At 27.3% G+C, this 11,804-nt stretch overlaps 1 protein-coding gene across 1 annotated transcript in view; it reads left to right on the forward strand.

Moving 5' to 3' along the window:
- Positions 1-11,804, forward strand: part of LOC107447177 (oxysterol-binding protein-related protein 9) — a 41,399-nt gene continuing 29,595 nt past the window's right edge. Inside the window, exons 1-7 of the mRNA XM_071179378.1 lie at positions 1-336; positions 1,920-1,970; positions 3,586-3,664; positions 4,607-4,692; positions 4,854-4,946; positions 8,660-8,737; positions 9,825-9,875. Coding sequence (XP_071035479.1) covers positions 229-336; positions 1,920-1,970; positions 3,586-3,664; positions 4,607-4,692; positions 4,854-4,946; positions 8,660-8,737; positions 9,825-9,875 — 546 coding nt within the window. The 5' untranslated portion in view covers positions 1-228. The remainder of the gene's footprint in view (positions 337-1,919; positions 1,971-3,585; positions 3,665-4,606; positions 4,693-4,853; positions 4,947-8,659; positions 8,738-9,824; positions 9,876-11,804) is intronic.

Raw genomic sequence — 11,804 nt, forward strand, 5'->3', positions numbered from 1 at the left:
AAGAAATAAGCACACCACAACGGTCTTATAAAATTCTCTGATTCTAAATTACAACACGAAACTGAAAACAAAGTTATCAGACTGAAATTGACGTTAGAGGGTGTTTCCTGAAGAATATCATTAAAAAATCGTCGTTTTGCTTATTTTTTGCTTTAACAATTAATTTTTTTTATTTCATAAATTTATATTTTGAGCACTTCATTAGTTTAGTTTCTCATAAACACATTAATGGCGATAATGGAAGGTCCTCTTAGTAAATGGACAAATGTGATGAAAGGATGGCAGTATAGATGGTTTGTGCTTGACGACAATGCAGGATTATTATCTTACTATACAGTGCGTTTATATTTGTTAGTTTAATGAGATACGTGATGAGTTAGTTTAATGAGATAAAATTTTTTCGTTTATTGTTTTTTACCATGGGAAAAAGGGTGAAATCTAAAATTATCAAGTATAATTCTTCAAGTATTATTTGTACCTATTAATTAATAATATAATAAGTAATTATTACAATTTCCATTAATATGTTCCCTTTGAAATACGTATTTAGTTTCAATCAATGCCTTTTTTTTTGTAATGTTACAGTAAAGTATATTTAAAAATACTTCCCTGTATTTTATGATTTTTTAAAATCTTTTTCTTTCTAAATATCCATCTCCTTTAAAAGATTTAAAATAAATGCCACTCTTTTCCAGAATGGGTATAAAAGTCACAGTGTATGAAATTTTATTTATTGATATATCATCTGTTATACAGTGATGTATTAGTTTTTATATGACAAACATTTGAATATTGTTTCTTTTGAATTAAAACTACAATCGGAAATCTTAACTAAATCTAAAATTAATAAAAGAATTCTAGTAAAAAAGATTTGTGTATTGTAATCTGTGGCAGAATAATCACCAAGTCTTAGCAACTTCCTGGCAGTGGTCTGCTAGAAACTTTAAAAAAAAAAAAAAAAAAGCACAGAAAGGGACCAACTCAAAAGATATAGCTACTCATAGCCACCCTTAACCTCTACATGTTTCTTTTATTTTTTTCTTTCTAATTTTTCGTATTTAAAATCAATTTAGTGCCTTGGCGATTGTAGTTGGCTTTGGCAGATCACGATACAGAAATATCCCTTAAAAGGGCATGTTAGTTACCAAAATAAAAAAATGCTCTTATAGCATTAATAAAATTTTTAAAATTTTTTTTCTGAATTAATAATTCATATTTTCTGAAATATTTTAAGTTTTCAGTCCTGAGCCTTGAATGAGATTTCAGGAACAGGAAAGTTACATGGTTCAAACATTTAAATTTTAACAGGAAAGTTAAATGTTTGGTATCTATATATTACATATTTTTCTGTTGCAATACAATTAATTTTGGGGAAAGATTTAGAATCTTAATCTAATAGATTCTTTATCTTAATCTAATTTTGGAAACTTAATGTATTGCTATTATTTTTATCTTTTAAGGACAGATTGTTACATAAAAATGTAAACTTATGCTTTTTCTCTCGAAACACATTGAATGCATATTAGTTTTTATATGTTAAGTTAATTTAGCTAATTTATATAGTACTTAGAGCTAAAAATTAAAGTTATGTGCAAATGATAAGAATTTACAATTATTATTACAAATAAAAACACAAACTTTGTTGTAACTTTTGAAAAAATAAAAAAAAAACTGTATATTTATAAAGTTGAAGATGATGATACAATTTTAAAAGAAAAAAAATTTAACTATGTGTATTGAGAAATTTAAAAAAAAAAAAATTAAGAAAGAATGGTTAGAAAAACCATTAATTATAACACTTAAGAACTTAATATATTAAATAATTAAAAAAATATTAATTTTATTTCAAATATTTTTATTAATTTTAGATTGATTAATAGAGGGATATCAAATAAATAAATGTGTTTATATCATTTTAGTCTAAAGAAAAAATGGTTCGAGGAGCTCGGAGAGGCTGTGTGCGTTTAAAGGTACGTTAAATTCTATTAATTTTTACATTTCTCATTTGATAAGCTTAGTGAAATTGAGAATGATTGGAATTTAAACTTAAAATATTTGTACTATGCTCTTTTTCGTTTATTTATTCAGGGTGTGCTATTTTAGTACCATAATTTTCTGCAGATTACAGTTTCACCGCATTGTTTGGCACAGCATGTCCTCATTTGGACCTTGTGCCACTAAACCCTACATTCAATCAATCAATTCTGCAGATAACAGATTATGTGTTAAATATGCAAGGTTCTGCGTCTATTCATTGCGCACAACTCACAATGACGACAACTCGAGGAGTAACTTATCGCAGAGACAATTTCTTGTAGGCACAATCTGACGAATTGACAATTTGTCATGGGCACAACTCTTTATAAAGATAATTTACTGTGGTGCAATTTTTTAATTGATTAAATTTAATAGGGAAAGTTAGCACTGCAGTGATGTAGACATAATATTAAAGCAAAAAACAACCTGAAAAAAAAAACAAAACAATCTAGGATCTTTTGGCAGTTATTCCTACTGATTTCTACACTGTTTTTAAAATCTGATATTTTTTAATGCAATATTTGTTACAACAGGCAAAACTCACAAGACACATTTTAGTAATCCTTTTTTAAAGAGTACCGATTTACTTGATTTTGTCTTGAATTCTCTTCTCACGAATTTCCAAATTTTTAAAATTTTAACCCTGGCTTTATGATGATTACTTGCAAAAGGGAGGTGTATGTGATTGTTTTTTCAAAATGTGAGAATGACATCCTTACATTTTTTTATATGCTGATGAAAAAAATTTATTAGATATTAAATATTTTATCTTTCCCCTTTTAAATTTTTCATGAATTTTTGCTTTGTTGTATAAAAATGATACTGTATTATTTAGTATATTTATACTTAGTTGTGCAGAAATAATCTTATGTGTATAAGAAGTATTTAGTATTAAAAACAAACCACACATTGTGGAAAAATTGTTTTATTTCAGAGCAAAACTATCTAACCATAAAGATTTAAAAAAATATGTGCTAATTTATTTATTCAGCAATCACAGGTTAGAATGTGTATCTTCTTCAAAGTAAAATCAGTGACATTACTTTTGAGGTAATTACCTTAGATAAGTTTTCCCCCCTCAAAAATAGAAAAAAAATTTATCTGTTCCTCTATCAGAATGTTAAAAAAGGAAAATTCTTTATCTGGTTGTATAAATATCAAGAGATAAGAAGTAAGTTTACTTCAGAAAACACATAAAAAAAGTAAATTAAAGGTAATTTTTTAAAGCTTTTTCTTGTGATAAATCACTATTTTATGGAAGTGGAGAAACTGTTTATTAAAATGGTATAAACAAATATAACAAATAGGCATGAAACATATTCTAAAAGTCAAACGAAATTAAGAATGAAAAATATTGAATACCACACAATAAAACAAATTTCAAAGGTAAGAAAAACTTTTTTTTTTATTAATTAAAGCTAGCATTCAGTGGGCTAGTATTTAATTAAATGAAAAATAATTTTAGGAAGTTTACCTGATATTACTTTATTTTTTTCTTTAATATTTAATTGGTGCATTGTTCTTATTAAAGTAAAATATTTCTTCTAGAGTGCAATCATTGGAATTGATGATGAAGATGATAGTACATTTACAATAACAGTTGATGATAAAACCTTTCATTTTCAAGGTCAGTGTGAAGCCACAGTAGGCATTACATATTTCCTAGCTTTTAAAATTTCTTAAATTTATTTCTTTTGATCATTCGTAATCAGCTTTTAATTAAATTAAACCAATTATTTAATTTTTATTACATTTTATGAAAAGCAAAAATAAAATTCTTTTCTTAACAATCAAAGTAACGGTTAACTTTTTATTTCAAAAATGTAAGACTCATTCATTGTCAGGACTAAATCGAAAATAAAAATCTATTTATAACTATTTTTAACTCTTCATTTCTCTTACCACAAAAAATGTTTCAGATATATCGTTATACATATTCTCAGTTTTTTTTGGCGATCAGCTTTCACTTAGTTATTTTCAATTTTAATATTGATGGGGGGGNATGTGGGGGGGGGTTATCTTTATTTTTAGCTATGTTATATTTTGATAAATCACCAACCATGGATCTCTTCCCATGCTCCTAACTGTCCGTTGGTAACAATTCATTTACTTTTAAATTTCCAACTATTGGCGATTGGACAGGTGGCTTCGGCATTGCAGTCCCAACTGTTGAATATCTATCTTGAAAGAAATTCTTGATGTTAAGAGAATGATTTTCTTGACCCCTTTAAGGAACTTCTTTTCTTTATTTTTATAATTTTGGAATGTAGCCATGTTCAATTTAAGTTTAACATAATTAATTAATTTTTCCTAAACAATTTTTTTCATTTTTCTGGAATAAATATCCCAACATCATATCTAAATTAAGAAGAATCTAAAATGGCCACAATACTTTAATTCTACAAAGAAACTACACCCCACTAACCACTATGAACTAAAACTGCTACTTCAGTCAGTTCATTATTATTTAAAGTAAAATTTCTTAAAATATTTGTAATCTACTTTACTTCTATTTCATCTATCATTGTTAATAAAATTTGTCATGTATTTTTTCCCCTCCTACATATAGCTAGAGATACTGAAGAACGAGATAAATGGATACATGCTTTGGAAGATACAATTTTGAGACATACTCAGAGCTACAGCTATCAAACAGTTAGTATTGTTCATTCATCATTTCTTATTTTGTACAAAGATTATTTATTGTAATTTCTGGTGAGAGTTTTTTTATAAGAAGTAAATTAGCTAATTAATAATGATTTTCATTTAATAAACTTTATACAATAAGTTCTACAGTGTATGAAAAATAATTTTAGAAATGGGATGGCGTATCAAGCTCACTACAAGATTTTGATAAAAAGTTAACTGAAGCTGATGCTTATCTACAGATGCTGATTGATCAAGTGACGGTTAGTATTATTTTATTAGAATTTTTTTTTTAAATCTCTCTTCTACCTTTTTGCTTCTTTTTGTAAATTTGGGGTCTTAAGAGCCACTATTAGAGGTGGGACCTTTTTTTCTGTCTTTTAAATTTTTCAGACTGAATAATAAAAGATTTTTATGATTTTAATTTCTGGATAATTTTACAAATGCAGATTATTGTTTGTCTGGCTGACAATATGTAGATATGTTTTTTAAAAATTTGTTTTAAATTGGGTAATGCAGTATTTATTTTCATTCTAATGTCTGATAGTTATGACATATTTATCATTGTATTATCTAAAATTCATTTTTATAATTAAAATACTATTTAAGGAAAATATCATTAATTAGTATTTTAATTATATCATTATTCATTACTTTTATTAAATATTTTTTTTATTTTTTTATATTGGAAATCAAAACTTTCTCACAAAAACATAACACTACTTGACTTGAACTAAGTGGCATAGCCCGTTTGCTAAATTTCAGTAGAAGGACTATTTTCGGCATTAAAATACATTTATAATAATTCAGCATCAACTATAAAGGAGGATTTATTAGGTTCAATTCTTTTCTTGAGAATAAACAAATTACTCAAGTGTAAATTAAATCAAATTTTCGTTGATGATTGTGTTAGCTGATGTTTATGTTTTTTTTAATTTTTTATTTTTAATGCTACTTATAATAAAAATTTCAAATTTAATTCTGAAACTCAAAAGTATGCATAAATACATAGGAAACTATTAGAGATTTAGCTTATTAGGAAATGCAGCATTTAAAATATTTTGTCTGCATGTTCCTAGAAGTAAGGTTATTTCTGTTCCATCTTAAAAAATTTCAGAAAATTGTTCAGTTTTCATAATATTTTAAGCATTTTACGTGACCTTTTGATCTTCTTACTTCATCTTTGGTAAAGCATTTTGATTATTAACATTTTTGTTGTAACTTTAGGAAAGTGTTAACTTATTCTTCTGCTAGTTGAACATATAAAATAAGTAAAAATTTTCTGTCAATTATAATTAAAATTCTTATTTTCATTATGTGTTTCAGTTAATGAGCTTCACACATTGTTATAATGTAAAATTCATGTTGTAAATTTTTAAATATAGACCTGTTGCTGCAATCCAGATTGGTGATGCTATTGGGCCATAATTTGGTAACCCCCTGACGTAACGCAATGATTCTTAGTATCATTCACAAAATATCCCAATATGAAATAAGTCCTACTCAAAGTATGATCTACAGAGTTCTCGCAAAGAATAAAAAAAGCATTTCCTCACAGGAAAGGGCACTGATACATTTTAACACTGTTAAAATGAATAATGAAATTTTCTTAAAAAGCAAAATAAAAATTTTACAAAAAATTACTCATGAAAAAGTTTTAAATTGAAAATAAAAGCTAAATTCAGAGGAAGAAAAAAATTGAAGGAAAATTTCTTCTAAGAACTTCATATACTTGTATTACCTGAGCTACTTGTATATTTTTTAGTAGTAGTTAGTAGGTCTAATTTTTTTTTTTGTAATAACGAAACAGAAAAAAATTAGCCACAGCCATTATAGCTTTCTATCAAAAATTTTACTCTGTCAGGATTTTAAATTGAACAGTTTATGCTACCTACAAAACACGACAAGCTAAATATTGTTGAATGATTTTTTGTGTGTGACTTATTTGTGATCTCCTGCATTAAAATCTATTTGTAAATTTATTATAACTTATGCTTATATTCATGAAGATATGAACATTTCTTCAAAAATTAAACTTTTTTTAACTCCTTTTGTTAAAAGATTATTTTTCTAAATAAATGAATATTGGCATAGAAATTGAAATAGAATATTTTTTTTTTTGGGTTTCTTTTTTTTTTTTTAATATCTTTGTATTCTAATATTTATATCACTTTGGAATTCATCTGTAGTATTGGTATTATATCCACTCTAATATTTATTAGGTTGTTGTTGTAGTTTATTTATGTCTCACTAGAGCTGCACAATGGGCTATTGGCGACGGTCTGCGAAATACCCCTGAGGATGATCCGAAGACATGCCATCACAATTTTGATCCTCTGCAGAGGGGATTAATATTTATTAAGAAACATGTATGGCTTAATTGGCCAATAGAGTATCTCTTTTCTCCTCACACACTTTTCATAAACCAATGAGAGCAAGGTTCCCATGGGTCAGGGAGAACAAGGAAAACCTGGAATTGTCAGGGAATTTTGTTTAACTCCAAAAATCAGGGAAAGTTGCAATTTTTTTTTGCAAAAACCTAGAATATTCCTATATCATACCTGGAAAATGACCAGTCTTAATATTGTCAGTAACAGTAATCTGTTATTGAGATTCGAGTTATATAATTCTTACATCTATTACAATTATTTGTTGAAAAAAATTCACATTTTAGTCAAACTGAAATGTTTCCATCCTCATTTAATATTCTTATTACATAGAAAATCTAATATTTCACATAATAAATAAAAGAATCAAAGTTTTTTAATGAAAATTTTCATTGAAATTTACCTGGTATGCCTGGAAAAGTCAGGGAATTTTTTTCTGCAAATAGAGTGGGAACCTTGTGAGAGTCAGGCTTACTCTCACGCTCATGGATAGGAGATGCTATTCTCTATGTCATTTTTTTAAATATATTTTCGTTATTGTTTAAACCTTTTAACTGTCAAATTATTTTTATGTTTTTAGTACATAAATTGTAATTTTTTTTTCTTGCAAAAATCAAATGTTTAGTACAAAATAAAATATACTTAGTTAAAAATTAGTTTTTTTTCATAAAAATTTATATTTTGAATTACATGCATGAAAATTTTAATGCATATTTGCTTGAGGCGGTTGTTATTCAATGTGGCAGTGGTAAAGTTCGCTTGTAGTGGAGCATTATTTTCTAAAAATAAATTAATTTAATTATTTTCTAAAAAAATGAATCATCTAAATAACGTTTCAAGAACTGGATGCCGTTTTGCTGCAAAAAAATGCCTTGCACTTTGGACATAAACCCTTATCCATTGAAACATTCAGTAAAGTGCTGCCATCTATTATTCTAAATTGCATCTAAATTGATGATTCCTGTGATAGATTCCGATTTGACAAGAGATGAAGCAGAAATAAACTTTTCCCGATGTGTATTCGGGTATAATAATACAATGCACCAAAAGAAATTACCCTGAGTAATACTCCGGCGTGACAATTTGGAACACCAGTGCTGTGTCCAAGATTATTTTAGGCATGACAGTTAAATAGTTAAAAAATATTGTTGCATTTGTTTAACTGGAGTGCCTTCTTCGCATCATCAAACCATCTTCCACACAAGTATTAAAAAAATGCTGGTTAACATATTTTTTTTTATTACAGAGATAATAAAGTGCAGTTGTGGAAATCCTGTAGCATTATGATTATACAAAATAGTCTTTAGAGGATGATACAAAAATTGAATTTTCATTTTTATTACTGTTTGATTAAGCCATAGACTGTTACAGGTCAACTGTTTATTATCAGTTTGATTGGGTAATTAAAAGAGAGGCTGAAATTAGAATAACTCTTCTATCCTGAGCCTCTATTAACAATTAAAAATTAATGTACAATTCATGAACTTTAGTACTCTTTAATAATTTTTTTAGTTTGGTTCATTTAAAAAAAATATTTGTTATAGTAATTGCTTAAAAAGTGATTATTTTTATAAATATTTTTTTTTAAGGATTTAGACAATACAATTAATACTTGTGCATCTGATGAAGACCGTAATCAACTTGTCTCAGTTAGAGATAATGCAAATGTAAGTTTGAGCTTATTATTTTCGCACACTATGTACTTCATATGTTTGCAGATATTTCATGCATTTTTAATATATTTTCTGTTATTAAATTTTAGCTACATCCCTTTTATAGTTTAACGATCAGAAAGTTTTTCTAAAACTTGGGAAAGAAATATAAGAATTTTTTTTTATTTGGCATTATATATTGAATAATAATTTTTATGTTTATCAGAAAATTAAAAGAAATAATGACAATGTTTATGTGATACGAATTTTTATTAATAGTAGGAGAAGAAGTAACTGTCTTGCTTTCTTACAGTTTACGATTTCCATACAATTTACGATATCAAATAGTAAAGTTTATGATATTAATATGAGCTGTATTAGTTATTAGTTCCATGTTTTTACATGATATTACAAAATGATTTATTAATCCTTTCAAGAGAAAGTGGAAAAGAAGAAAGCTTATTACTCTTAGTTAATAAGGACAATAAGTTTTAAACAGTATTTTCATAAGTATTTTTTCCTCAATCTTTACAGAGATTGTAAAAATTTTCTTTTAAATGATATTTCATCCTAATCTCAAGCTCTCAAGTGTTTTTTCAATTTAATTTTTTAAATATTTATGTTAACTTTAATCACATACTTTTTTTTTGTGGGCATAATATTGTGCAATCATACAAATAAGTTTGTTATTGTAAAATCAGTAAAAAATTTACATTTCTCCAAATTTTTTTTTATTTTTCTTGTTCAACTACAATATTTATAATATAAAGTTTTGTAGTTAATAAATAAATAAAATGTACTAACTTTTATATATTTAATCTGATTAAGTTAATTGAACTTCTCAAGAAAAGTGTGATAAATGATAAAATTGAAATTTTTTTTAAAATCTTTTTAAACCTTATTATTCGGCTAGCTTTGATTTTTCATTTTAAAGTTTAAAGTACTGTCTCAGTTTTTAAATTTTTCTATTATCATTTAAATTTTTTTTTTATGTAATAGTTTTGTCTTTGAAATGTAAATAAAATATGCTGTGGGATTTTTATTAAGAGAATATTTCGTTATACTTATGCATAATTAATTAAATATTTTTTTATGTTTCTAGGCTGTATTGGAAGCTGTGAAACATTCCATTGTACTTTTACAAATTGCAAAGGTTAGTGCAAATATTTTTACTCCTTTTTGTGGATGTTGTTATACAAATGAGTTGTTACAACTAGATACAGGTCGTAAGAGGTATTTTCATTATGAATATACTACATTCGAAAATTTTTAGCACAAAAAGTTAACAATTTTAAAATTATATCTTTTAATACGCATTAGAGAACGTGTGATAATGCATTGTGCTAAGCCATCTATTACAGCATTTCACAAAAAGAGTAAAAGACCCAAATAGGCTGGTTGGCGGGGCACTGGACTCCCATTTGTGAGAACGGGAGTTTAAATCCAGCCGACCAAAAGCTCCCCTCTAGTAACTGGTGCACAATTAATCTGTTGAGTCACAAAGTCCTTCATGTTCCCATAGGTCCCTCTGGGGTGCTGAATTGGAAATTGATTGTTCTTTGGTCTAGATCAAAATTACGATCTGCGGATGAATGAATGGATGTATAAATAGGTCTGCCCTATAAATGGGTGTAGCAGAAGTCAAATTATTGGCTATAGATGTCACCACTGGAAAACAAGAACAATCACACTCTGGCCTTTTTGGTGTTTAACAACAACAAAAAGAGTGAATGCAGACGAATTTGAATATATGAATGATTAATTCATTCGCTTTGAAATAAGACAAATGTAAATAAATGCATACAGAAGACTTGGATTTCCCTGCAAGCATGCAATATACACTTGTAGCTGTGAATGATAAAAAATTATCATAATTTCACTCTATTTTTGACCACAGATAACGCCTAGGACCACCGAGAATAAAAGAGGGTCCTGTCACTATCTCTTCATTCATTGAGGTTTCAAGAGTTTTCATGATCATTCAGCAGTAACATCAAAAGAAATAGTTGTGTAAGACTTTTGCTATTAAGACTTTTGCTATCCATTGAATTTGTTGTCAATGGAAAAAACGTTTGTTTTGAAAGTGCAGCACGGTGGCCACCCACCTGGAAAACCTTGAAAACACGGAATCATCAGGGAATTTTTTTCTACTTGAAAAAACCTGGTAAAATCAGGGAAATTTAGATAAAAACCTGGAAAAATCAGGGAATTTTAAAGAAAAGCTGGAAATTTTTTCTTTGATATTTTTTTTAATTTCATTAATTTAAAATATTTATTAATTTTCTTAATTTAAATTATTTCATCCATTATACCCACTTTTTTTAGGCGGAAATGTATCTCCCAAACATTTGAAATATTATCAACTTAGCGATACTTTGCATGCATCAAAATTTGCTTCATTCTGTTAAACTAGAATGCCACATAAATTCTCCCACGGTTGCTGAACGAATGTAGAAACCTTTGACCGCTATGGGACTGTGCAATTTAGGAAAGATTGTGGTGGAGGTGGAAGAAGGGATTAGGATATTAGCTTCTGTTTTTAAATTCTGTCCTTCAGGGATGAGATTTTTCCGTTTTTTAGCGGATTTCCGCTTTTTTCACTTTTATTTCTTAAATTTCAGCTTTTTTTTTATCAAAAATTCAGATTTTCTAAAAATTTCATTTTTTTAAATTAGTATTCTGCTTTTTCAGAAAATTCACCGATTTTCAAAAAGGAACAGAAAATTCAAACTACATAGCTACCAATCCTTTCTCATTTTTACTTATTTTACCTATTTTCTCCCCTTTACACGCAGCAGATAAGATTTTCCGAATTTTTTACCCGCCCTCCAGATGGATCCGATTTTCGTAGTTCAAACGACGCTGCTTCTGACAAGCCTTTCAGAGGTCCCAAGCCTGGAATCTGCTAATATCTCGATTCTTATTCACACGATTTTAATATCAAACATATCTTTTCATATTTGCGTGTTGCGATTTATTTACGAGATTTAAAAATCCGATATTGTGATTCGTATTTACGTCTTTTTAAAAACCTATGTAGCGATTCGTATTCACGCAAGTTTAAAATTCAATGTGTTGATTT

Source organism: Parasteatoda tepidariorum, chromosome 4, assembly GCF_043381705.1.
Source record: "Parasteatoda tepidariorum isolate YZ-2023 chromosome 4, CAS_Ptep_4.0, whole genome shotgun sequence".
In the NCBI taxonomy this organism is placed as follows: domain Eukaryota; kingdom Metazoa; phylum Arthropoda; class Arachnida; order Araneae; family Theridiidae; genus Parasteatoda; species Parasteatoda tepidariorum.